Source organism: Periophthalmus magnuspinnatus, chromosome 21, assembly GCF_009829125.3.
Source record: "Periophthalmus magnuspinnatus isolate fPerMag1 chromosome 21, fPerMag1.2.pri, whole genome shotgun sequence".
In the NCBI taxonomy this organism is placed as follows: Eukaryota; Metazoa; Chordata; class Actinopteri; order Gobiiformes; family Gobiidae; genus Periophthalmus; species Periophthalmus magnuspinnatus.
In genome coordinates this window covers 2773068-2800739 of record NC_047146.1, presented here as the reverse complement: position 1 = coordinate 2800739, position 27672 = coordinate 2773068, and the positions used below count along the sequence as shown (strand labels likewise).

Genomic DNA, 27672 nt, shown 5'->3' with positions numbered 1-27672 from the left:
GGCTTAACATTTATCTGTGTTTATAGAGAATATTCCGGAGTGTGCGTTTAACTTTCTATTAACTTTATATTTCCATGGAATCGACCAAGTCAGATTTGACCTTCAGAAAGTTCCATAGTGTTGCTTTAACTGAACCTTTTGTGTGTAAAAGTACATTAAAATAGAGTTATTGGAATTTTAATTTTTTTTTTGTGTGTGTGTTGCATGTTTTGGACGATTTTTGATCAAACTTGAGTTCATTTTTTGCATGTTCATAAAAAAAAACAAAAAAAACCCATGATATTTGCAGTGTCAATCCCTCGTTCTTTCCCTCTTTTACGTTAAACTTCTTTTTTTTCCCTCCCCTCCTAACGACAGCTCACGTTTCTTCTTCCAGGAGGGGTTCAAAATGGGACTGACCCTAGAGGGCGCTGTGTTCTCTCTGGACCCACTGGACAGTCGCTGCTGATCGTCTGAAGAAGAGGAACAGGAAGCGCCGAACTCGAGCCAACATGTCCGCCGTCCGACCGCAGCTTCACACGTTTATACGAGCGGAAACACGCCCCGCGCCGCAAAACGACAAACACGAGAGGCGAGAGGACTGGGATCGGAATATTAGTCGTGTTTGGGGCAGCGTCGTCACGATACTGAGATTTAAAACTCGATTTCGATACCCGATACCGATTCTGATAATGAAACGCACACTTTCTTCAGATTTTGTGATTTTCGACATTAAACGGTTGAACTTTCTTTTCTTTTCCCACGTGGCCTTTCAGACGGAAAAGTTCATTTCTGTCCTATGACTTTTTTAGTATCAATACCTGCTCAAATGAGTATCTAGTTTCGATACTACCGTATTTTCTGGACTATAAGTCGCACAGAAGTATACGTCTCACCGAAGTATAAGTCGCTCTGAAGTATAAGTCGCTCTGAAGTATAAGTCGCTCTGGAGTATAAGTCGCACCGGAGTATAAGTCGCTCTGGAGTATAAGTCGCTCTGGAGTATAAGTCGCTCTGGAGTATAAGTCGCACCGGAGTATAAGTCGCTCTGGAGTATAAGTCGCTCTGAAGTATAAGTCGCTCTGAAGTATAAGTCGCTCTGGAGTATAAGTCTCACCGAAGTATAAGTCGCTCCACCCAAAAAAATGCATAATAATGAAGAAAAAAACATATACAAGTCACGTTTTTTGGGGGGAAATTTATTTTACAAAATTCGAGACCAAGAACAAACATTTTCTCTTTAAAGTGAAGTTATTATAATATCAATAAAACGGCAGTACGGGACGCTAACGTATTTTTGTTCAGTCTTTCTCAGATGTTTTTTTTTTAAATTACCGTAATGTTGAAATTTTAGATGTTCAGTGTTACTGTTCCACGAGCCTAGAGCGCCCTCGTGTGGTCGTCAGTGCAATATATATTTGATATATTTGAATAATTTCACGTGTAAGTCGCGTCTGAGTATAAGTCGCACCCCCGGACACACTACGAAAAGAACTGCGACTTATAGTAAAGAAAATACGGTAATTTAAAATCGGTTAGTATCGGATTTTTGATACTTTTGACAACTCTAGTTTGGAGTAGTTTAGGTCATTTTAGATGCGACAACTGAATCGATACTTCACAATGACATCACGTTTTCTACACGTATTGCCGGAATGTTCAGCGACACAACGCGCACATTAGCAAACACGTCCAAAAACGGTTTTAAGATCGTCCGAAAATTCAGGAAAAATGGATTTAAACGGCACATTTTCAGAAGCGTGCGATCAAACCGAGCGTTCATGATCCTGTTTTTTAGGTTTTAGACAAAAACGTGTGAGCGACTAACAGGGAAAAAAAAGTTGGCTAACGCTAGCTAGCTTGCGGCTGTAATGTTATTAGAGAGAGACTTGTTTAACAGTTAAAAAAACCTGTAGTTTGAGCTAAATCCGCTCTTTTTGGGTCAGATTGTGTTCAAATAAAAGGTCAGATTAAAGTCTAACAAAGCGTCAGACGGAGCAGTGCCTACAGTTAGCATCACACCGCTAGGGAACGTCGACGACATTAGCTGCGAAGTGTTGATTTTTGGCGTTTTCTGACATGAATTTAGGAGTAAAAGTGAGACAAAAGCTTTATCGAATCAAGACCGAAAAGCCAAAAAGTGTAAAGCCTTTCACGAAATAAACCCAAAATCACGTTAATATTCCGAATCCCAGTCACTTCCGCGGATTTAGACACGGATTTGTTTTGCGGCGCGCTCCTCATTGTAGAAAAGAGCTATTTTTGTAAGCAGAATCTCATAGTTTTGAGTACAGGAGGCAGGTGTAAATAGTGTAACGTTCAGAGGTACGATCAGCGTGGGATTTTTCATACTCGGGCGGTTTGTGCGGATGCTTTTGTTTATTCCTTTTGTACGTCCAGTGTTGATGAAATATGATTATGAAATGTAGCTTAAGTTTAGCAGCGGCAGCAGAGTTTCACACAGACGATAAAAGATTTTTAAAAAGACACTTTAATTTGAGAAACGGGCGTCAAACTCAATTTCACCGAGGGCCACGTCAGCAAAACGGTTCGTCTCAAATTTGCAAAGATATAAAAATATGTCTGTGTAACTCCTGATAAACTGACATTTTAAGAAAGTCAAACATTTAAATTTACCTTGTCGCGGCCACATAAAATGACATGGCGGGCCGCATTTAGCCCCCGGGCCTTGAGTTTGACACGTGTGCTTTAAAGTGTCCAAAGAAACGCCGTCCTCGCTCTGGGATGGGATTTTGTGAATTGATGACATGACGTGTTTTTACGACGCAGCAGCTGCCACTTAACTAAAGTAAAACTGTGATAAATATTGAGCACACGGACCGTCCCAAGAAAACAAATAAAAAAATATAAAAAAACAAACAAAAAACAACATAAAACCCGTCGTATGGACTTTAAAGGGCCCGTTTTACAGTTTTCTTTGTTTTACTGTTGTGTTTTTGTTTCATTCTCACATGTTTAACACAAACAAACCTGCAGATTTAGGCTGAGTTCTTCTCTCAAACTGAAAACACTCTGTTCCACCTCGTGATGTCATCATGTGGTGCTCCACTGTGTTTTTAAACTTCACCTTCACTAGAACGACTAAATCAGGTCTAAACCAGGTCTAAATCAGGTCTAAACCAGGACTAAACCAGGACTAAACCAGGACTAAACCAGGACTAAACCAGGACTAAACCAGGACTAAACCAGGACCAAACCAGGACCAAACCAGGACCAAACCAGGACTAAACCAGGACTAAACCAGGTCCATGTGTTTCTCCTCTGTGGGTCCTTAACCATCATTTCCAGTACAACAGCGCCCTCTTCTGGTCTTATTGAGGTGTTTTAAATAATATAACTCCACACCAGTTTATTCACTCATTATTATTCATTATTATTGGTGAGTATTTGTTATTTTAAAGGATTATTTGGTTCTTTTAAACACTTTTGTGCACTTTTGTCCCTCTGTGAGCTCTGCTGCTGCTCCACTCTGAACATTCCAGTGTCTTTACATTTCAGTATTAACATGTTTGAAGTGTAGTCATGATATTCTTGTTTTCATGTTGTTTTTGCACTTTTGTTTTTTATGGGAGATATTTTACTACATGTATAAATGTCCACTCGGCATTTCGGTTGCAATGACTGTTGTTTAATTGATAATAAAGAGTCGTCTGCACAAAGAGCGTCGTCTTTTTAACAAGGAATTTAACTCTTTTTTTGATCTTTTTCGGTCTTAACGTGTCGTTTTCTGACGTTTTTATTGCCACACGGGCTTTATCTGTGAAATTTATTTTGGTATAAACTTATTACAAGGTTCATGCACATCAGAATATCACATAAAAGTGACGTACTGTCTCTTTTACTGTGTACAAACCAGTTTAACCGTTGCCGCAGTAACCCTGGTCCCTCTAGCCCCGCCCCCTGTCGTCTTCAGTCGTTTTGCTGACGAATCTTTTTGAGACAAATCCTAATTTTCAGATTTGTATGTGTAAAATCACAAAGATGTAAACGTAAAATGATATTTGTGAGTGTAAACATTTTTTTTTTTGTACTAATCAAGATTTAGACGCTCAAAATGTTCACGTTGCGGAAATGAAGAAGAAGAATCCCGGGAACGTCCGACCTTTTGCGACGGCTGTGGATCCTGAACGAGGGTTAGTGCTGCAGTACCTGGAGCGGCCACTAGTCGAGCTCCGCCGGGACAGATCGACTTTTCTAGTTTTCATTATAGATCCAAGGTCATTCCGCTCAAAATGCTTCTGTAAACATCTGTAGATTAAATCATCATCGTTCCAGTTTGGTGTCTGGGGTGAGGGAAGTCCGGGAGTCCCTGCGTAGACCCCGGATAAGAGGAAGAAAACGGATGGATAGATGGTATTCCAGTTCAGATGGATTGTCTTCCGTAGTAAACCCTTTGTTTTCTCTGCGTAAAATCTGCACATCGGTGTTTTTAGCGGAGAGGTTTGTGGTTCGGTTCTTTTAGACGGAGCTGAAACGTCTCTTCCCAACACCGTCCTCTAGTAAAACAGATTTTTGGCGACTGAAACTGATGACTAAACTTAAGTAAGATCACGTTTTAGTCGTTTTATCCTCGTCGTCTTTGTCCAGGGCTGTAGCACCGAACTCTGGGCCCCGCGGACAAATGATCTCGTCCTGTACCACTTTTTGTCTAATGAAAAATGTCCGTTACAGACTTTGTGAAGGGCCCCCTCCCTGCGCCGGGCCCTGGGTCAAGAGCCCCCGTCGCCCCGGGCCCCTCCCTGTGCCGGGCCCCGGGTCAAGATCCCCCTTCACCCCCCTCCAGTCCGACGCCCCTGGATGGGTCACTGAGAAGAGACGTCCCAGAATTTGTCTGTAGATCATGATCAGAGATGAAGGTAGGACCAGAGAACTAAACCAGGACTGAACCAGGTCTGAACCGGGACTACACCGGGACTGCACCAGAGCTACACCGGGACTAAACAGGGAATAAACCAGGACTGAACCAGGTCTAAACCGGGACTAAACCGGGATTAAACCGGGACTACACCGGGTCTACACCGGGTCTACACCGGGTCTAAACCGGGACTACACCGGGTCTAAAACGGGACTACACCGGGACTAAATCAGGGCTAAACCGGGACTACACCGGGTCTAAACCGGGACTAAACCAGGGCTAAACCGGGACTACACCGGGGCTAAACCGGGACTAAACCAGGGCTAAACTGGGACTAAACCAGGTCGAAACCAGGTCTAAATCGTGACTAAACCTTAAACTTCTCCACTTGAGGCAGGACTTTGAGTTTTAATCCGCAGGAAAATGACACGGACAAAATCTGAGACAAAAACGTCTGATCTGACAAAAGTATCAAACGTGAGAAAAAACAGAAAAAAGAACAACTTTATTTATTTATTTATTTATTTAAATCCATCCGTCTTAAACCTGGAGCTCCTCTGGTCTCTGCAGGTGAACAGCTAAAATAAATATCTCCATTAATTTATTAAATATGCACTATGTAACATTCAGGGTCTGTTACCTGCTCGTCTCCGTGGGGATTTTATGAATGTCTTTTATTGTCTGGAAAAACCCACAGTACGGCATTAAACGTGTATTATTTCTTCAATTCCAGATGTTTCTAAAAATGAAATGAACAACTTGGACTCACCTCTCCACAGATCTGACCCTTGGAGATTGATTATTTAATGTGGAGCACTCCAGGCAACGCAATAAAATCTCCACGGAGATGAGTAGGTGGATCAGAAAAGTTACACCGTGCTCCTTTAATGAACACAATAGAAAGTCTAATTACAAAAATCTAAGATGAATATAAAACGCCGTGAGTGTCGCTGCCCAAAGCCGAAGTAACGTGACGCGAGCTGTGAACAGTTTACACTTTAATGTGATGCAAAGCAAAAGTACAAGCCAACAGCGCCCCCTTCCTGCAGCATGCAAACCAACATGCAAAAAATATATACTGTCAAAAAAAAAAAACTACACAGTGACACGCGCTCATGTCCATCAGATCTTTATTATGGGCCCGAAGTGTACGAGCCGCCTCTGCGTCACACGAGGTAGAAGCTAACACTGCAGTACCAACGACAACCACCAGGGGGATGTAACCGCCCGTTTACATCTGTGGTGTAAACGGGCGGGGATTTGAGAAGTGGGGAAGGAAGGAGAAGAGTGTGGAGGGAGTTGATCCAGTTTGACTTTATCTGTGATACTACTCTCATCTATGGTCCCTGGTTTAGTCCCGGTTTAGTCCCGGTTTAGTCACGGTTTGGTCCTGGTTTAGTCCAGGTTTGGTCCTAGTTTCACTCTGTTTTAGTCCTAGTTTAGTCCAGTTTTAGTCCCATTTAAGTCCCGGTTTAGTCCCAGTTTAGTTCCAGTTTAGTCCTGTTTCACTTATGTTTTAGCCCTGTTTTAGTCCCGTTTCAGTCCTGTTTTAGCCCTGTTTTAGTCCCGTTTCAGTCCTGTTTTAGTCCCGGTTTAGTCCCTGTTTTAGTCCCGTTTCACTTCTGTTTTAGCCCTGTTTTAGTCCCAGTTTAGTCCTGTTTCACTTATGTTTTAGTCCTGGTTTAGTCCTGTTTTAGCCCTGTTTTAGTCCCGTTTCAGTCCTGTTTTAGTCCCGTTTCACTTCTGTTTTAGCCCTGTTTTAGTCCCAGTTTAGTCCTGTTTCACTTATGTTTTAGTCCTGGTTTAGTCCTGTTTTAGCCCTGTTTTAGTCCCGTTTCAGTCCTGTTTTAGTCCCGTTTCACTTCTGTTTTAGCCCTGTTTTAGTCCCAGTTTAGTCCTGTTTCACTTATGTTTTAGCCCCTGTTTTAGTCCCGTTTTAGTCCCGTTTCACTTCTGTTTCAGTCCCGTTTCAGTCCTAGTTTAGTCCCGGTTTAGATCTCTTCTCCTCTCATCTCTGGTCATGATCTCTGAGTTATCATCAAAAGCACAAAAGTTATCGACATACGTTTCCTCCGCAGGGTGGCTCACTAAACTGGACATATTGAGCTGGAGGAAGCGTCTGGGGAGTGGGAGGTCTGCTAGCTCTACAGTAAACACACGCACGGTTATTACAAACAGCTCAGATTTGTGTCCAAAGTCTGAGTGGTTCAAAACTCCACCACAGAACGCAGATGTACTACAGTATATTGATCTATTCTCTCGCGGCGCGTTGTCTCCCCCTGGTGGCTGGAGGTCAGTATAAGTTTTTTCCGTGGGCAGTACAAGCTGATGTGTCACATTCACACAAATCCCAGCTCCTTTTCCTCAATAGCACCACAAAGACTTTTACACAACATTTATTATAAAAAAAAAATGAAATTAAACAAAAACTATTTTATAAAAACAACAGAAGTATCGTTCGACTCCATAGAAATTTCTTACACAGTAGTTGGGAATACTACCGGAAATATAACGTCCATTTTTAGGGGCAGGGAAATATCTGGGAAGAAAGCACCATAAAACTTTTTTGGCTATAAACAGTAAACACAAGCGCTTGGTCTGGTCTTTGGATCTGGTTTAGGTCTGGTTCTGGGTCCAGTTCTAGGTCCTGGTTCGGGTTTTGTTTAGGTTAAGATCCGGTTTAGTGAAAGACATAATAAATATCCTTGTACACGTGTCTGTACAAAATGGCCTCCGGTCGGGCTAAAGTCTCGGGGTCCACAGAGCTGATTCCTGGTCCGGTTTTGAGGAGGTTTTTTTTTTTGGGGGGGGGTCTTATAAGAAGCAGACCGGTCCGATGTCCAGTCCGAACTCCTGGTCGTTGCCTCCGATGTCGATGGGAGCGATGTCCACGATGGGCAGACGCGCCGTCTTCTGGGTCCTGTACTCGAAGACGGTTTTACCCCACGAGCCTGTGTGTTTCTGCAAAGAGGAAGAGGAAATCAGGACTGAACCAGGACTAATCTAAGACTAAACCAGATCTAGCCCAGGTCTTCCTGTGCACGTGTCCTGTATGATGGTCTAAACCCGGTCTAAACCCGGTCTAAACCCGGTCTAAACCCGGTCTAAACCTGGTCTAAACCCGGTCTAAACCCGGTCTTACCGTGCACGTGTCCTGTACGATGGTCTAAACACGGTCTAAACACGGTCTAAACCCGGTCTTACCGTGCACGTGTCCTGTACGATGGTCTAAACCCGGTCTAAACCCGGTCTAAACCCGGTCTTACCGTGCACGTGTCCTGTACGATGGTCTAAACCCGGTCTAAACCCGGTCTGAACCCGGTCTGAACCCGGTCTAAACCCGGTCTAAACCCGGTCTTACCGTGCACGTGTCCTGTACGATGGTCTAAACCCGGTCTAAACCCGGTCTAAACCCGGTCTTACCGTGCACGTGTCCTGTACGATGGTCTAAACCCGGTCTAAACCCGGTCTTACCGTGCACGTGTCCTGTACGATGGTCTAAACCCGGTCTAAACCCGGTCTAAACCCGGTATAAACCCGGTCTAAACCCGGTCTAAACCCGGTCTAAACCCGGTCTTACCGTGCACGTGTCCTGTACGATGGTCTAAACCCGGTCTAAACCCGGTCTGAACCCGGTCTGAACCCGGTCTAAACCCGGTCTAAACCCGGTCTAAACCCGGTCTAAACCCGGTCTAAACCCGGTCTAAACCCGGTCTAAACCCGGTCTTACCGTGCACGTGTCCTGTATGACGGTGTATCTGAAGCGGTTGTTTCCTTCTGCCTTCAGCTCCAGGTCGTTGGATCCTTTGAGGACCAGGGCCTTCTTCAGGTTCCCGTTCCTCTCGTCTTTGTAGGCCACAGAGTTCTTGCAGTGGTACGTGAGGCTCTGAGAAGCTTCTTTAGACAGGAGCCGGATGAACGTCATCTGGACCGTCACAGAGTTGGCGGACTGATCCTTATTTCCATATGAGAACTGGAATACGAGACAAAATGAACAAGGATGTAACAACAGTAGTAACATTTAGTACATGTCATGGTTTACGCTCACATTTTATATAACGCTTTTCCAACTTCAAGACACTAAAAAAACTTTACGTCAAGGAACCACTCACCCATTTGAACCGCCAACCTTCAGATCAGTGGACGAACATCGCGCCATTGACTAGACTTGTGTATTTAAGACACCGCTAATTCAAGCCGAGTCCTAATTACCTAACTAACAGATGTTGAAATCACGCTTCCTCAGAAAAGTAAACAGATTCTTTTGTTTCTTAAAATAGAGCAGTTGGCGCTAGCATCGCCGTAGCACGTGTTAGCATTCTTGGATTATTAGACAAATTTGAGCTGTTGGAACAGTTTATTTTTCCCCATGTCGTGTCTATATTTGGTACAAAGTAACTCCTAAAGTCTGTGTTTTGTTTTGTAGTTGTCGAAAGTGATAATGCTCTTAAAACTAATGGTTATTTTTCTGGCACAGAGGAGTTTGAACCTTCTGCTAGCGGACGTTCCCTCGTAAGTCGACTGTATCTGTTCATCCGGGATTGGACCGTGGTAGCAAAGGTTTCAACGGTTAGTCAACGGGACAATGTTTATATGTTTCAACAACCAAGCGGAGGTCATTTTCAGTTTAAACGGAGGTGAGGAGCTAATATGGCATCCGGGTGGCAGCCGAAACGTCTCCAAATTTTCCATTTTTACCTTTGAAACTTTTTTTTAAAACACAAATTGGAAGCATAAGCGACAGAAAAAGGGATATTCTGGGATAGATTTGGTTATAGAAAGTATAAAAAAAAGTTGAAAAACGTGATAACTGCAGTAAAATTTGTAGTATTTGCAGAAGTATACCACTGCAGAAATGTCCCCACAAACCCTCCATTCGAACAGGTTTGCAAACTCCAAATATAATGTTTGAATTTGGTTCTTAATCAACTCGGTTAAATAAAGTTTTATGTAGAATTTTGTTTGGGACGCTTCAAGTATTCGTAGTTATCGCGCAATTAAATCTATTTTGGGTTCAATTCTAATAATATTTTGCTGTGAACTGGTACTCGGTTTGCAGTATAAAGTTCGAGTTCTTGTTTGTCCCAGTTAGGAAATGTGTCCTCTGCATTTGACCCGTCCTGCAGTGTCTCTGGGTTACACCTGACCTTGAGCGATCTCACCTGTGTTCCTCTGTTGATGTCGGCTCCCCACCACACGGGTTTGCCCCTGGAGGACGTCCACCACACCTTCTTGGGGATGGTCTCTGGATTGGCCGAGATGCAGGTTTCTCCCGTCTCCATGTTGCAGTGCACTTTGATGGCGTCCTCTGCACTGCCCTGGTTCGGGTCGACCCAGTACTCTCCTGAAACGAAGATCAGAACAGTCAGACGAGTCCAGACGAGCAGCCTCACTGTCACAGGGCTCAGGGGCCATTTGTGGGACCTGGGTCTTTGAAGGACAGAATCTAAGGTGTTATCTCTGAGAAAGTCTGTTGGAGTTGTTTTTTTTCCCCCCACTTCCACCGCAGCAGCAGAACTATCAGCCTCCTCAGTTTCTCTATCTCCTTCAGTGTCTGTCTATCATCTTCCTACATTTGCCCCACTCACCGGTCTTCTTGTCGGGGTAGCACTGCTTCAGGTCCCCACAGGTGCGTGCCGGGTGCTTCCTGGTGCCGTCCGGGCTCTTCATGCTGTTGATCTGGCTGCTCAGGGCCTTCAGAGTGGCCTGGACCCCGGGGTCCGCGGCCAGGATGGTGGTCTGGTTACTGTTGGGCAGAGCCTCGTCTTCACTGAACTCTGGAGGAGGAGGGGGGCCGCCGTCGTAGTCGTGTGACCCGGCAAACAGATCGTCCATCGCAGCCATAGGGGGTCCAGGAGGACCAGGGGGACCTGGGGGTCCGGGCTCTCCTGGAGGGCCCTGAGAGAGAGAGTTACTTATACTGCAGCTTTATGTGTGACATGTTCAGTCATGACATTATATTTGTGTCCATGTGTTTTTACCTCTGGTCCCACTTCTCCTGTGATGCCTCTGGTTCCAGGGGGTCCCATCGGTCCTGGCTGTCCGAGGTAGCCCTCCTTTCCTGGGGGTCCGATGGGTCCTTGAGGGCCCTGGATCGTGCCAACAAAACCATATTATAAATATAATTTTTCATAGCACTGTGCTCTTCAGACCACATAATTATGGTCCATTTGGATCCCAGAGTTTGTGGCTCATGAAGGAGAAGTGAGATTAAACACAAAATAAAGTCATACCCTGGATCCACTGGGCCCAACGATTCCTGGAGCTCCCTGTTCTCCTGTGGTGCCCTGAGGAGAGAGGACAGAGGTCAGAGGAGTGGTCCGATCTGAAGGTCAGAGGATTCAGCCATCAGTCTGCCCCACGGCAGCTGTGGCTACAGCTACACACACGGGACACACACACGGGACACACACATGGGACACAAATATGTAAAGGTGCAGGAGTCTGACTCTGGAGGTCTGGACAGTGTTTGTACGATTATAATATAGTTTTTTTGTGTAGTAGTGTATTATAATAAAGTATTTAAAGGTACAGTATCTGACTGACCGGAGGTCCGGGCAGACCCTGCAGTCCGGTGAATCCTCTGTGTCCCTTCTGTCCTCTCTCTCCGTGGTCTCCCAGGTCTCCCTTATCTCCTGTTGGTCCTTGTGGTCCCTGAAAATAAAAACAAAACATTTCACAGTGAACGACCGTCTCACTCCCGTCTGCTCCATGAGACACTGCAGTACCACTTCTTACCCCTAGGCCTCTCTTCCCGGCTGCTCCTGGGGGTCCCACTGGTCCTCGCGAACCCTGCACAGACACACGGGGTCAGAGACGCACGGGGTCAGAGACGCACCGTCTGCAGCATTTAATAACATTTTATAAACAAATATGACAACAATATGAGATCTGGGACGTTTGACCAGGGACAAAGAGTCAAAACACAAACTGTTTGAAGTAAAAAGTTAAATGACACTCAGACAATTGTGAAACCAGGACTAAACCAGGACTAAACCAGGACTAAACCAGGACTAAACCAGGACTAAACCAGGACTAAACCAGGACTAAACCAGGACTAAACCAGGACTAAACTCACTCTAAATCAGGGCTTAAATGGGGTGAGGTAGTGAACGTGTGGTTTGTTTTACTAATAGAGCCAGTTTTCTTATTTTAACCATTTTTACTATAATTCTATCAAAATTATTCAACAGAAACATTGTTAAAGATGTGAAATATATTAATAAGAACATTTAGATCCAAATACTAAATCTAAAATCATCCCCAGAGCCTCTAGAGGTCCCTGTGCCCCTGGTTGGAAAACACTGTATTAGGATGAACTTTTAAATAAATGAGATTCATTCTTCTCTAACGGTAAAACATCAGCTATTTTTTGTCATATTGTCCAGTTGTCACTTTCCTATTAGACTCAAACGGACAAGAAACTGCTAAAACAAAGCGTCTTACTGAGTCTGTGCGATATTCCACAGGCGATATCGAGGACACATTTGATTATCATGGGACGGATTGACATTTTTCTGTTTCTAAAATGGATTTGACAGTTGAAAACGCGGCCACGTAAAGAGAAAAACGCGTTCAGTTTGTCGTCGTTCTTGAAAGTACATAAACAGTGACGTGAAGCGCACTCACCGCGTCTCCCCGTTTCCCGGCTGGTCCTGGAGATCCCACAGGTCCTGCGGGTCCTGGGAGTCCGTGAGGTCCCACCAGCCCCTCCGGACCCGGGTCTCCTCTGTCGCCCTGAACACAACAGGAAGTCAGACTCACATATTTACAGATACACTCCGAAATTTGAGTCTGAACAGAATTTGCGTCAAAATTTGTTCTGCACATGCACAGACGCTTCTACACAAACGTTAGTCATTTGCTACGTCGACACAAACACTGACAAAAAGCAGCTATTCTATTGATTTCTTTTACTTTTTAAATATTTTTGTTATTTTTCTTTAGACGTGAGCATAAAGTTGGTAAAAACGCACAATTTGACAGCTAATAAACTTGATTTAACTGTATTTAGCTAACGACTAGCTTGACTGGCACAAATTCTGTAAATGACTCCCACTCACCCTCTGTCCCATGACGCCATCTTTTCCCGGAGGACCGTCAGAACCGGCGGGGCCCTGGAACAGACGAGGGTCAACGTCACGTCTGGTTTAAGTTTGTAAAAGTTGAGACATGACACATTTTTACGACTTTAATCCTCTTTTAAGCTTGTGTCTGGTCACCTCGGGATAACGTCAGTATGTCGGAAAACACACAAAGTACGCCTCGGTTTCTGATGAGATATTTGAGCGTTGGGGTGCCCTCTGCTGTCAGCAACGGGAATGAACAGTGAATGAAAAAAAAACAACAAAAAAAACCTGATTGATGGATGTGAGCTGCGCTAATAGAGACTGCAGAATGGTTTATGTGCTTGAAAACTGCCAAGGTGTATTTAGATTTCTACCTGTGATGTAACAATCCAGGGAAAATTTAAACTGAGTGATTTCTGAGGCTCGAAAGAAGACGACCTCGTAAACAGGATCGATGAAACAAGCGTGAGTGAAGTAAAATACAACTCCAGGTATGTTTTGATGAGGCAGAATAATGTGTTTAAAAGCTAAAAAAGTCTGTTTTCGATTATATGCGTCTTTTAAGTCCGAGTTAGCTTGAGTCCGAGTTTGCTCAAGTCGTAGTTCTGGACTCACATCTGGACCAGGATCTCCTCGCGGTCCATTCGCTCCCTGAGTTCCTACTGGACCAGAGGGACCCTTCTCTCCGGTAGGGCCTGAGGATCCCTGCTTTCCTGGAGGACCCTAAAACCAAACGCACATTAATCAGACTTCCGCTGTAACAGGAGCGATAGTGAAGGTGCTTGAACCGGTGACTCACAGCAGGTCCAGGCAGACCGGGCATGCCCCTCTCTCCTCTCTGCCCGGGCAGCCCCACGATGCCCCTCTGTCCTGTGGTACCAGCGGGACCTGGGGGACCATCGGGGCCCTGGAACAAAAACATAAGCGTTTTAGTTACACGTTCAGGCGTATCTCAGTCAAGAAAAGAAACTGGGAATTCTGTCAACGGGACAAAAGAGTGGACGCATTTAACCCACTTATCCAACAGGATTCTTCAGTTTTGACATGGTCCTGGACTAGAACAGGCCCAAACCAGCACCAAACAAGTTCACATCCTTAAATACGTGTCTGAAGAAAACAGCTAACGACACTGAAACCACCAGAGTCCAGCTGTTCACAGCGAGCAGACTCCGTTATAGCTTAAGTCGACTTGGACGAGCGGCAAAACGTATCAACCCGTGATCAAAAAACTCATCACAAACTTATTTCTTTGCTATAAACTTCAGTAAAGTCTTGGGACTCACCGTGGGTCCGTCCTCTCCGGAGTCGCCCTTGTCTCCGGGTGTGCCTGGGGGTCCCGCGGGGCCCCTCTCTCCCTGTCGGCCTTGAGCTCCGTGATCTCCGCGCAGACCGGCCGGACCCTCTTTACCGGGAGGTCCAAGGGGTCCGGCTTCTCCCAACGGGCCCTGAGTGGACAGGAGCGGGTCACGTGATCAGCACAGACATGTAAAACTAAACATTTATCATAGTTTTACGTCAGTTAAGTGATTTTTTTGGGGGGGGAAATCCAGTTTTATAAAGAAAGAGCAGGTTAGAAAGTCTGTTGGACGTGTATTACTCACAGGAGGACCAGGAGAACCCACTCTTCCAGCCGGACCGGGGTAACCGCTGGAACCCTGTCGTGAAAAAGACACTTTCTTAGCATCGAAATATCAGCAGAACAATCGTTAGCAACATCGCGCTAACAGATACGTTCATACACGAGTCAAGTTTTATCATTTTAACGCTCACTCACTGGAGGTCCTTGAGTTCCTCTTCCTCCTTTCAGTCCGGCCACGCCCACAGGACCCTGGACACATCACGCAGACGTCAGAAAGACAATAATAACCTTTTATATTACATTTGTAGACCGTTTAAAAGCTCGTAAACGATTAAATTCAAGATGGAGTTCACGTGGTTTACTGGAAAAGTTCTTACAAACACTGACGCCACAACAGTTTTACGTTTTATTTACGATTTTTAGGCTAGAAAAACACCATTTCCCACCATTCTTTGCCTTTTTTTAAAAATAAATCTCCTGCGCATTGTGTCACTCTTGCTTCACTTTTATTAGCACGACGTTCCTTCTGATGTTCCTCAAAGCCGAGAGTGAGACAGCGCGCGGGAGTCGTCTTAAAAACACGTCAAGAGCGTCTCCTCCAGCGCACGGTCTACGCAAACACGAATACACCGGAAATAAAAAAAAAGTCGCTTATTTTTTGTTAGAAAGACGCAAAGTTCTTTCGCATTTTGATCGGACGTCAGGTAATTACAGAACACGACTCCAATCTAGATGTTTTAAAGTGTTTTTTTTATTTAGACCGAGACTCACCGGGGGTCCGTGAGCTCCGGCCTGTCCCTGAGGTCCTGGTGATCCGGCGTCTCCCTTCTGACCGGGCTCTCCGGGCTCTCCCTTCACCCCGGGCTGACCGTCCGGGCCCTGGACGCAGCAGACGCTCAGATGTTTATTTCACAGTAAAAACACACGTGCGCAGATCAGAAGTGAAGGTTACTCACAGGAGGCCCGGCAAATCCGACCGCGCCGATGGGACCAGGGTCTCCTCTCGCCCCCTGCAGGACAAACAGGGAAGTAACATTTTATTTCGTCGAGCCTGTAATATCCAATTCAAACGTAAAGCATCTCAAAGCGCCTGTTTGTAAGTCCCTGTCCACCGAGGTTGGTAAAGTGTCTCGCCCAAGCGCACAACAGAATGTCAAACTGAGGCCCAGGGGGACAAATCTGGCCCGCGGTGTAATTATATTTGGTCCGCGTGATCATATCAAATGTGCATCGGAGCCGACACGCTGGAATATAACACTATAATACTACAAATCCCAGAATGCTTTGCTTGTACGCTGGTCCAAATTAATCACTGCACAGAGAGACATCATTTTATTTCATTCATTTAAATAATAAATAAATAAATGTGTCTTTTATTTAAAATTTTATGTCTCTCTGTTTGTAATATCAAGCTCGAGTTGTTCCAGATTTTGTCTTTTCCCGTGTGAAAAAGTGAAACGTCACACATCAGGTCCAGTCAGTTTTTCAGTAAATGTTCAGTTTGGGCCGTGAATTTGTCTCCGTTTTTAATTTAATTTTGGCCCAGTGTGATATTATTATTATTATTATTTGAAAAGTAAAATAAACTTTGCTTTGCTTCAGGGGGCCCTAAGCGAAACGTGTCCGGGCCCCTCGGCAGTAGATGAACTTGGGCTCAGCTGTTAACTCACATTTGACGACATTCCGACCCTGCTCTCGTCACCTCGTCCAATTACGTTTCTATTTATAAGACCAAAAAAAACTGAAATATTTTAATTTAACTCGTAAAACAGCCATTCAAAAGTACTTCAGCGCGAAAAAACAACCACAAACGTGATCTTTAAGGAGCGATATTTATTCTGCCATAAACACCTGAGCGCTGCTTCTAGTACAACTTTACATTTTGTATTATTTTAAATTCAAATGTATTGGCTCTCGGGGGCCCCCTGGTGGCTTTGGGCCCCTAAGCAGCTGCTCGTTCTGCTTATAGACTGAACCGGCCCTGCTCTGCTCTGCATTAATACACAGAAACGTTCTCTGAAATAAAAATAAGAGTGTAAAACAGACGACTCACAGGCACGCCTCTGGATCCTGGAGGTCCGTGTGGTCCTTTAGGTCCCGGTTCACCCTGAAAACAAGTCACAGCTTTGAGTTTAGGGTTTTTTTTCTGGTTTATATTTGTTTATTTGACAAACAGAATGATAAAAAACAGTCTTGAACCTTTTCTCCGCTTGGTCCTGCGGGTCCGGCTGGTCCCAGAGCTCCCGGGGCTCCCTGTTCGACGCATTTACAGAGTTATGAGTGTGAAAGTAACATTAATTACACCGGAGTTTTGTGTGAAGTTTTGTGTGAAGTGACTTACTCTGGCTCCGTCGTTTCCCGGCGTTCCCTCTGATCCTTTCTCTCCGATCGCTCCCTGAAAAAAAGAAGAAAAGCTGAATCAGTTTTCAGACCACAGCAGCTGCGGCTCCTGGAGACGAGTCAGCCCGAAAAACCGCCGCGAACGTGTCGTCGGGGCAGAAATGAAGACGAGGTAGAAGTTCTGGGGTTTATGGAAGAAAATGTGCCAACAAAGTGTAATCGGAAGAACCTTGGAGCTTTGTGTTCTGAGAAGTGACTTTTGGGAATTACAGAAACCTAAACTTTCAACAACTGACTTTTTGGTTTTAACGTTTGAGACAGTTACCGACCAACACCAACCTCAAAAACTGGTTCTTCTGAAGTTACGTATTCCGTTTTATACTAGTACTATTCCTCCACAGCTACTTTTATCCAAATTTCCAGCGTAAACCAAACTCACCCGGTCTCCTTTGGGTCCTGGAGGTCCGGAGATGCCCCTCTCTCCGGGCATTCCCTGTAAACCTGGAGGACCTGCATCTCCCACTGCTCCTGGAGGTCCCGGACTGCCCTGAGGGACGGACATTAGACACAGGGTCAGGTCACGTTGTAGAGTTTGATGATGTCATAGTTTCAGATGGAGGGCGGGGCTTATATAAAATTCGCCGGTTTAGGAAGAAATCTCCAAACGTATGATCCACAAACGTCGAACCTTCTCATTATTAGTTTGGGATCAGCTCCACAAACTCGTCACATTTATCTTAAGGTTTAAAGTCATTTCAGCTGACGACACTCACGTCTTTAGGGTTAAAAAATGGCTCCACGTTTTGAAGCTTTCGTGAAAAAAATCATGTGACTTTTGTTTATTTAAAGTGACAAACACGACGATGAACTTTTGAACTTTGCTCCAGTTTTTGTTTCACGTGGACAGACCCAGGAATTACACAGATAAGAAACATAAACCAGGTCAAAGGTCAACACATCTGTATCTGACAGTTAAACAGAGGACTCCACCTGAGAACTCCACCTGAGAACTCCACCTGAGAACTCCACCTGAGGACTCCACCTGAGAACTCCACCTGAGGACTATCACCTCGGGACTCCACCTGAGGACTATCACCTCAGGACTCCACCTGAGGACTCCACCTGAGGATTATCACCTGAGGACTCCACCTGAGGACTCCACCTGAGGACTATCACCTGAGAACGCTCATCTGAGAACTCCACCTGAGGACTATCACCTGAGGACTCCACCTGAGGACTATCACCTGAGGACTCCACCTGAGGACTATCACCTGAGAACGCTCATCTGAGAACTCCACCTGAGGACTATCACCTGAGGACTCCACCTGAGGACTATCACCTGAGGACTCCACCTGAGGATTATCACCTGAGGACTCCACCTGAGGACTCCACCTGAGGACTATCACCTGAGAACTCCACCTGAGGACTATCACCTGAGGACTCCACCTGAGGACTATCACCTGAGGACTCCACCTGAGGACTCCACCTGAGGACTCCACCTGAGTACTATCACCTGAGAACGCTCATCTGAGAACTCCACCTGAGGACTATCACCTGAGGACTCCACCTGAGGACTATCACCTGAGGACTCCACCTGAGGACTATCACCTGAGGACTCCACCTGAGGACTCCACCTGAGGACTCCACCTGAGGACTCCACCTGAGGACTCCACCTGAGGACTCCACCTGAGGACTCCACCTGAGGACTATCACCTGAGGACTCCACCTGAGGACTCCACCTGAGGATTATCACCTGAGGACTCCACCTGAGGACTATCACCTGAGAACTATCACCTGAGGACTCCACCTGAGGACTATCACCTGAGAACTCTCACCTGAGAACTCCACCTGAGGACTATCACCTGAGGACTCCACCTGAGGACTATCACCTGAGGACTCCACCTGAGGACTCCACCTGAGGACTCCACCTGAGAACTCCACCTGAGAGCTCCACCTGAGGACTCCACCTGAGGACTATCACCTGAGGACTATCACCTGAGGACTCCACCTGAGAGCTCCACCTGAGAGCTCCACCTGAGAGCTCCACCTGTCTCCAGCTCACGTTAAACAGACTCCATGATGATAATGACACTCTTTTTACAGTAGAATGTCATTTTCCACTTTAAATCCTAGTCCTTTCTTTTCTGTTCCTGAAAGCATGATTTATTTTATTTTTTTATTTAATCACTTTACTCTTAAACCTCGTGTTGAATACTGTGCAACAAAACGGACGTCGACACTGGAACCTGCCGCTTCGGTCACATGACACAGGTTGAACAGACGCCTCTTTTCCTACAGGACGGTACAATACGTCGCTAAAAAGATGTTTGTAAACGGCTAACAGTGTATCCATTTACGGACAGTATCAAACTAAATTAAGTCCTTCTTTCAGCTCTGCAGTTTTAATCAGTTCAGTTCGACTTCTGACATCTCCATTTTGCAGCCGTACCTTAGGCCCGTCTGGACCGGGTGCTCCGGGGATGCCCTTGGGTCCCTGTAGTCCGGTCGCTCCCAGCTCTCCTCTCTCTCCTGGGATGCCCCTCTCTCCCTGTGGACGCGCTACAGTCAGTCGGACGGACACAAACGCAAACTCCAGACTTTATATTTAAGCGAAACCTCACTCACCCTGGGCCCGACCTGCCCCACGGGTCCCAGCTCTCCGGGAATACCCTGGAACGCACGGGTTTGTCAGTCAGGAATTACATAAACGATTAATAATGTTTGATCCGTAAACGTTTAAAGTCGCTCACCAGATCTCCAGGTTTACCGGGCTCTCCAGGAGGACCTTGGTTTCCGGGCAAACCCTTAAAAGCAATTAAAAAAGTCAAAACAAATGTACTACAGAGTTAATATTAAAGTAATTTAAAAATGTCTGACCTGGAATCCGGTGACTCCCGGGGGTCCCTGCTCTCCTCTCTCTCCCGCAGAGCCCTGAAACAAACACAAAAACACACATTTGTTATCGATTGTGAAAATAAACTGCAATTCGAGACAGATTTAATGCCACGATATGTACATTTTATATTTGAAGTACTGCTTTGTTAAACCACGGCCTGTACTTTGTAAAAATACTAATATAAAAACACAAATCTAATCTCCGTATATTGATATTTCTGTATTTTAGCGCGTGTGAGGTGGGCCGAGTGTCTTGCTCAAGGACACAACGGCACAATACAGAACCCCAGCTGCTCCTGACGATCAACAAAAGTCTAAATAAATCCTAAATGTGAGTGAGGTGCTTACAGGAGGTCCCGGGGGTCCGGCCGGTCCCACTTCTCCGTCCTTACCCGGGGGTCCCTGAGGAGAGAAGCAGCTCAGAATCACTCCACAAAAAAATAAAAATAAATAAATAAATAAACGACAAAATGTGAAGTAGTTTACAACATAAACGCAGCGCTCACCCTCTGACCCGGCACTCCAGCTGAACCCTGCTCCCCCGTCTTTCCCGGGTCGCCCTGAGAGACGAAGTACAGTTAGTGAAACATGTTTGTAGTTGTAGTAGTAGTAGTAGTAGTAGTAGTAGTAGTAGTAGTAGTAGTAGTAGTAGTAGTAGTAGTAGTAGTGTCAGTGTCTTACAGCGAATCCTTTGGGTCCCGGGGCGCCCATGGTTCCAGCTGGACCTCTGTTCCCGATGGATCCGGCTGGACCAGGACGACCGTCTTCACCTGGAGCTCCCTGAGACACAACAAGAAGATTATACAAAAACATCTAAACCAGGACTAAACCAGGACTAAACCAGGACTAAACCAGGTCTAAACCAGGACTAAACCAGGACTAAACCAGGACTAAACCAGGTCTAAACCAGGACTAAACCAGGACTAAACCAGGACTAAACCAGGTCTAAACCAGGACTAAACCAGGACTAAACCAGGTCTAAACCAGGTCTAAATCAGGTCTAAAGCAGGACACAGTGGACTTACCAGTGGTCCTGGTTTTCCCTCTGCTCCTTGGACTCCAGGCGTTCCAGTCAGACCCTTTCAAAATAAAACGTATTATTACAGTTTTACTCTGAAATCTTAGGCACTTAACTCTTAAAGTGTTGATTTTTACCCTGGCACCAGGAAGTCCAGGCTCTCCGGTTCGACCCGGGTCTCCCAGAGCACCTTTAGGACCCCCAGGACCCGAGACACCCCGATCTCCCTGCGCCCCCTGTGGGTAAGAAGAGACATTTTAGCTGTGGGAATACTCGAGGAATACTGAGGAATAATGAGGAATACTCGAGGAATACTGAGGAATACTGAGGAATACTCGAGGAATACTGAGGAATACTGAGGAATACTGGAGGGATACTAGAGGAATACTAGAGGAATACTGAGGAATACTCAAGCAATACTGAGGAATACTCGAGGAATACTGTGGAATACAGAGGAATATTGCGGAATACCAGTAAATAAAGACTATTTTTATTATTTTTTATGGTGAGGGCTTCAAACCTTTGGTCCTGGCAGTCCATCCGCTCCAGGGAATCCTCTGTTTCCGGGAGCTCCCTGAAACATACAACTCCAATTAGAGATGACATAGATGTTTCCACAGATGTCATCAACATTCCCTGGGGACTGTGACGCTAACTGGAGGCTCTGCTCTGTCTGAAGCTCTGTTGCTCGTTAGACTTTAATCTGACCATAAAGAGCCGGCTTCTCTGGGACTACAACAGGTGAAATGATCCGTGCTCTTGAACAACTCTCTCAGACATAAAATTACAAGCTAGCATTAGCATTAGCATTAGCACTAGCATTAGCATTAGCGACGTTTTTCAGTGAGTCACACCTGAACAGGATCGTGAAAATGTGCTGTTTAAATCCATTTTGTATGAGTTTTCAAACAATCTTAAAACTTTTTTGGCAGTCAACCATGGTAACTGCTAAACATTTTGCTATAGAGATACATATAGAACACCCCCAGCTTGATATCACTGCACGGCATCAAATTGCTTCAGGTGCAAAAAATAATTACACTTATCAACAGCAATTATACAACAATCATACACCTCATCAAAATAAGGAATGAACTGAAACTAACACTTTATTATTATTAGTCTGTTACATCTCCAAAGCTCAAAACGCTCTGTTCCACCTTGTGATGTCATCAAGTGGTAGTTTTCAAGTTAACTCCGCCTCCTTTTACCTTTAGTTCAGTAGTAGATTGGCAATTCGAGAGCCTGAAATGATCCAAATGATTCGAGAAATGAAGGTGTGTGGAGTTTAAAAACACAGCGGAGCACTTCCTGTATCGCCACACGATGACATCACAAGGTGGAACAGAGTGTTAGTGCTAAATATGCAGGTTTGTGTGTTAAACATGTGAAACAAAACACAACTCCAGGTCTGTTTGTGACGAGGAAACGTTATATCAGATCAGAGAAAAGTCTAATACAGGCCCTTTAATCTGAGAATAGAGAGACCGCCCCCTGGTGGTGGTCAGAGGCACTCACCCGCTCTCCCACAGGTCCAGGTGGTCCCACAGCCCCGGAGTCTCCTCGAGGTCCTCTCTTTCCCTCTTCTCCTTGAGGTCCGAGGATGCCCTGAGACCCGGGGGGACCCTACAGTGACACACACAGACTTTGTAAAAATCACACAAACTGTTTTCACTCGTGTTTCTTTAAAACATTTGTGTTCAGTTTTATCACATGTTTGTTGGTTTTACCGGTTCTCCCTTTGGTCCTGCTTCTCCTTTGAATCCAGGGACTCCAACGTCTCCCTGAAACGAGGAAAAAAATGAGTCGGGACATCACGAACTACGACTATGACTGAACCTGGACTAGAACAAGACTAAACCAAGACTAGAATGGGACTAAACCGAGACTAGAACAAGACTAAATCAGGACTAAACCAGGACTAGAACAGGTCAAAACCTGGTTACCTGGTCTGGACTAAACCGCATGTAAATCCAGCCTTTGTATATTTACCAGCTGTCCCTTGATACCCGGCTGCCCGGTGCTGCCCTGAGGTCCAGGAGGTCCGGAGGGTCCGGGGTGTCCAGCGCCTCCTTGTGGACCAATGTTACCCTACAGAAAAGAGCCAGGGGTCAGATCAGAGAATAACGATCATGTTTTTAATGTTGATGTTGTGTATCGAGGCGCTCACCACTGGTCCTTTGGGTCCTGGGCCTCCATCTCCTCCTGCGGGTCCCTAAATAAAAGATATTTCTCCTGTTACGGTGCTGTTTACGAATGTAGCCACATCTGCCCTGGGACAGACTGACAGAAGCGAGGCTGCCGATCTGCGCCATCGGCCACTCCAACAAACACTCACACTTTTATTTCACACTATTTAATGAAAGAAACGGGGATTTAACCACCAACCGTGTCGGCGAAAACAAGTCTTACCCTGAGTCCTGTGGGCCCCGCTCTGCCTTGGTGACCGGTCTCTCCTCTCTGTCCTTGGGGACCCTCGGGACCTCGGACTCCGGTGGGGCCCGGTTGTCCCTGGATGAAAAAATTAAACGTTAACTCGGGGAAAAGTGAATATTAACCTACTGAGACCCGGTGTCCTCATCTGTGGACGACACATTTTGGGTTGTCTAGGCCACAGTGCAAATTTTTAGAAGAACAACAGCAACAAGAACATGTTCAATTTGGAATATTTCTAAGAGTTTAGAATTTTTTATTTTTTATTTATTTATTTGTATTTATTTTATTAGTTATTTTATTTATTTATTTTATTTATGTTTTTTATTTTATTACTTTATTATTTTTTATTAATTTATTTTTATTTAATGTATTATTTATTTATTTATATTTTTATTTATATTATTTATTTTATTTTATTTTTATTTAAAGGCACAAATGAGACACATTGTTCCAAGAGGCAAAATTGTTGTTTATTTTGTTTTTTTTTACACTGATGTGAAATAATGTGTGTGTTCAGGCACTTAAGAGTTTTTGCAAATAAAATCACGCGAGAGCTCGAGTCTCAGGAGGTTAAGACGTCATCTGGTGTATTTTTGTGACACATTTATTCGTCCTTCGCTATAACGTGGTTCACTTTTCACGGTCTCGCTGTTACGTGGATTTTTTTTGGCGCGATTTTACATGTTTTGTTTTTTTTTTACAGAATGTGCATCCGACAAAGACGCCTACGAAGGTTTGAACTTTGAGAGAGTTTAAACGAGAGAGAAATGTGAGAAAATGTTAACGCCTGTGTGAGAAAAGTGTATAAAGTGTGTGGTGAGGGGTTTTACAGACAAAAACAGAGAGAATAATGTAAAAAATAAAGGTGACTACTGCTATTACGGGTTATTTTTAGAACGTGACCCCCGCAATAAACGAGACCAGTGTATAAAAAAATTGACCATTCGCTGTTTTTGAAAGAAATCTCCAAACTTTTGATCCATAAATGTTGAACTTTATCATTATTTGTTTGGGATCAGCTCCACAAAATTTCCGTATTAATCTGTCTTAAAGTTTTCAGCGTTCACGGTCCTGTTCTACAAAAAGGTGAAGGTTTGAGAGAGTTTAAACGAGAGAGAAACGTGAGAAAATGTTAACGCCTGTGTGAGAAAAGTGTATAAAGTGTGTGGTGAGGGGTTTTACAGACAAAAACATAGAGAATAATTGTAAAAAAATAAATAAATAAAGCTAATACTTAACGGATTTCGTCTATTGCGGGTTATTTCCGCCACAAACAAGGGACCGCTGTATGTATTTTGAACATATCTAACCTTCATTCCCGGCGTTCCTGGGTATCCGGGGGGACCGTTCATACCCAGCGGGCCCTGAAACAAATCATCCATGATAATCCGTCATTTCCCGCAAAGTCGAAATGACGAATCCGCTTTTATTTTGTAAACCGAGTCTCACCATCGGTCCCGGTTTGCCCATGTTTCCGGACGCACCACGTTTTCCCTGAAGAGAGAACGATCAAAACGATTAAAAGAACAGTTCAAAAAAACGTTTAAATGTGAGATGATTCGTTCGCGCGGAGACGTACCTGGATGCCGCCGGGTCCTGGACGACCTCGCTCTCCGGGCATACCCGCGGGACCCTGCGTACACGGAAAACAAACTTTCGTCACGCTGAAAAAAGACGCCGTCACCATGGAGATTGCTGGAATGTCACTCAATATGCTCTGAAACCTACTCGTGCATTGAAAAACATGTATTCTCACTAGTTTAATGCCATACAGTGGAACATTCCAAGCAATACATGACACAGTACACCTTTAAATGTCAATGTTAATGTTTTTTTTTACGTTTAACTTCTAAAAATAAATAAAATTCCCATATTAACACAGCGTTATCAATGGACAGGATATAATGCGACTCACCATTGGACCTGGAGCACCCATGGGACCAGAGGGACCTGTCGCCCCCTGTGGACACAAACGGGTTAGTGACTTGACTTTAAAATGTCTGTTCTCGGTCTACGACTTTGTAAAATAAATTTCCACTCAAAAAATGCGACTTATATATGTTTTTTCTTCATTATTATGCATTTTTTTTGGGCTGGTGCGACTTATACTCCAGAAAATACGGTAATAATGAAATGAGAATAACGATAATTAATTTGTACAACACTTTTTTGGAAACTCAAAGACACTTTAAATGTGAATAAATTCTGTGAACAATTGTAAACACCTATAACTTAACTAAAAACTGCGTACGGATAAGTAAATGTCTTCTTTTGTTGCACTTTCACTGCAAAATTTGATTTAAGTGTCACCCTCTGCTGGCCACAGTGGGGACTGACACAGTGTTAAAAGGCGAATTAGCAGCACGGCTATTAACAACATGAACGTTTATTTTCCATAAGTATTGACTCGTACCTTGGATCCGACAGTTCCAGTCTCTCCCTTTTGTCCTTGGAGTCCGGCATGTCCCTGAAAAAAGATAATAAAACCGATTTTTATTTATTTTATTTTATTTTATTTTTTTTTATCCAGTTTAAGTATCCTGGTTGATCCGTTTTTTTGAGTATCCTGGTTGTGTCCGCATAAACACAGTATCCTGATTTCAGTATCCCTGGATAAGGCAGTATCCGAGTTATGAGAAACGGGAAAACTCTCAGGATACTGTGGCATGTAGACGCAGAATCCTGATTTTACTGAACACGTGCGAACTGAAGGGATAAAACGACTCAAACTTCTCCCAGGCCTTTTTGATACTGTGTTATCTCTGTAAATAAAATAAATCCGTCTACAGCGTATAACCCGAGCTGGACAGGATATCTCGGTGTTTTATTTCCCTCCGTATCGTCTTATCTGTGTATTTATATTTTGTTGACTTTTATGTGAAGCGCTTTGCTCGGCTCAAGTCGTTTTAAATGTGCGACATAAATAAACTTGATTGAATCCAGTTTAACGCCGGGCGCACTTCTGTGTGTATGTGTATGTTCTGCTCTTATGTTCTTATTTGAATTGATATCTTCTTCTGTTTTTGCGTTAGAAATATGCTAAAAAAAAAAAAAAAAGCCTTACGTTTGCAAAGCTGCTACATGTTTAGCTCCCGGTCATATCTGTGTCACGGTCGCCATAGCGATTAAATATCCAGGATGGTCAGATTCCTCATGTACGCAGGGATATGAGCATCCTGGTTTCTCTCAGCGTATATGCTAGCAGGTTAGCTACATCCATTTATATACACAGTCTATGCTAGCAGGTTAGCTACATCTGTTTATATATACAGTCTATGCTAGCAGGTTAGTTACGTCAGTTTATATATACATTTATGCTAGCAGGTTAGCTACATCCATTTATATATACAGTCTATGCTAGCAGGTTAGCTCTGTCTGTTTAAATATACATCTATGCTAGCAGGTTAGCTCTGCCTGTTTATATATACATCTATGCTAGCAGGTTAGCTCTGCCTGTTTATATATACATCTATGCTAGCAGGTTAGCTCTGTCTGTTTATATATACATCTATGCTAGCAGGTTAGCTCTGCCTGTTTATATATACATCTATGCTAGCAGGTTAGCTCTGCCTGTTTATATATACATCTATGCTAGCAGGTTAGCTCTGCCTGTTTATATATACATCTATGCTAGCAGGTTAGCTCTGCCTGTTTATATATACATCTATGCTAGCAGGTTAGCTCTGCCTGTTTATATATACATCTATGCTAGCAGGTTAGCTCTGTCTGTTTATATATACATCTATGCTAGCAGGTTAGCTCTGCCTGTTTATATATACATCTATGCTAGCAGGTTAGCTCTGCCTGTTTATATATACATCTATGCTAGCAGGTTAGCTCTGTCTGTTTATATATACATCTATGCTAGCAGGTTAGCTCTGCCTGTTTATATATACATCTATGCTAGCAGGTTAGCTCTGCCTGTTTATATATACATCTATGCTAGCAGGTTAGCTCTGTCTGTTTATATATACATCTATGCTAGCAGGTTAGCTCTGCCTGTTTATATATACATCTATGCTAGCAGGTTAGCTCTGCCTGTTTATATATACATCTATGCTAGCAGGTTAGCTCTGCCTGTTTATATATACATCTATGCTAGCAGGTTAGCTCTGCCTGTTTATATATACATCTATGCTAGCAGGTTAGCTCTGCCTGTTTATATATACATCTATGCTAGCAGGTTAGCTCTGCCTGTTTATATATACATCTATGCTAGCAGGTTAGCTCTGTCTGTTTATATATACATCTATGCTAGCAGGTTAGCTCTGCCTGTTTATATATACATCTATGCTAGCAGGTTAGCTCTGCCTGTTTATATATACATCTATGCTAGCAGGTTAGCTCTGCCTGTTTATATATACATCTATGCTAGCAGGTTAGCTCTGTCTGTTTATATATACATCTATGCTAGCAGGTTAGCTCTGCCTGTTTATATATACATCTATGCTAGCAGGTTAGCTCTGCCTGTTTATATATA

General features: G+C 44.2%; 2 protein-coding genes across 2 annotated transcripts in view; one reads left to right on the top strand and one right to left on the bottom strand.

Moving 5' to 3' along the window:
* The window catches only part of gulp1a (GULP PTB domain containing engulfment adaptor 1a), a 65292-nt gene extending 61641 nt beyond the window's left edge, over positions 1-3651 (top strand). Inside the window, exon 11 of the mRNA XM_033986863.2 lies at positions 377-3651. Coding sequence (XP_033842754.1) covers positions 377-448 — 72 coding nt within the window. The 3' untranslated portion in view covers positions 449-3651. The remainder of the gene's footprint in view (positions 1-376) is intronic.
* A 2317-nt stretch (positions 3652-5968) lies between these two features.
* Positions 5969-27672, bottom strand: part of col5a2a (collagen, type V, alpha 2a) — a 64953-nt gene continuing 43249 nt past the window's right edge. The window contains exons 14-54 of the mRNA XM_055230581.1: positions 25606-25659; positions 25108-25152; positions 24772-24825; positions 24642-24686; positions 24503-24556; positions 23169-23267; positions 22927-22971; positions 22749-22847; positions 22487-22540; positions 22275-22382; positions 21277-21330; positions 20894-20992; positions 20764-20817; positions 20420-20518; positions 20245-20298; positions 20087-20140; positions 19721-19774; positions 19594-19647; positions 19469-19513; positions 19293-19391; positions 17283-17390; positions 16845-16898; positions 16703-16756; positions 16557-16610; positions 15460-15513; positions 15275-15382; positions 14699-14752; positions 14526-14579; positions 14208-14369; positions 13724-13831; positions 13540-13647; positions 12919-12972; positions 12485-12592; positions 11594-11647; positions 11402-11509; positions 11089-11142; positions 10837-10944; positions 10444-10753; positions 10018-10199; positions 8586-8828; positions 5969-7816 (exon numbers count right to left, since the gene is read on the bottom strand). Of these exons, the coding sequence (XP_055086556.1) occupies positions 7670-7816; positions 8586-8828; positions 10018-10199; positions 10444-10753; positions 10837-10944; positions 11089-11142; positions 11402-11509; positions 11594-11647; positions 12485-12592; positions 12919-12972; positions 13540-13647; positions 13724-13831; positions 14208-14369; positions 14526-14579; positions 14699-14752; positions 15275-15382; positions 15460-15513; positions 16557-16610; positions 16703-16756; positions 16845-16898; positions 17283-17390; positions 19293-19391; positions 19469-19513; positions 19594-19647; positions 19721-19774; positions 20087-20140; positions 20245-20298; positions 20420-20518; positions 20764-20817; positions 20894-20992; positions 21277-21330; positions 22275-22382; positions 22487-22540; positions 22749-22847; positions 22927-22971; positions 23169-23267; positions 24503-24556; positions 24642-24686; positions 24772-24825; positions 25108-25152; positions 25606-25659 (3609 nt within the window). The 3' untranslated portion in view covers positions 5969-7669. The remainder of the gene's footprint in view (positions 7817-8585; positions 8829-10017; positions 10200-10443; positions 10754-10836; positions 10945-11088; positions 11143-11401; positions 11510-11593; positions 11648-12484; positions 12593-12918; positions 12973-13539; positions 13648-13723; positions 13832-14207; positions 14370-14525; positions 14580-14698; positions 14753-15274; positions 15383-15459; positions 15514-16556; positions 16611-16702; positions 16757-16844; positions 16899-17282; positions 17391-19292; positions 19392-19468; positions 19514-19593; positions 19648-19720; positions 19775-20086; positions 20141-20244; positions 20299-20419; positions 20519-20763; positions 20818-20893; positions 20993-21276; positions 21331-22274; positions 22383-22486; positions 22541-22748; positions 22848-22926; positions 22972-23168; positions 23268-24502; positions 24557-24641; positions 24687-24771; positions 24826-25107; positions 25153-25605; positions 25660-27672) is intronic.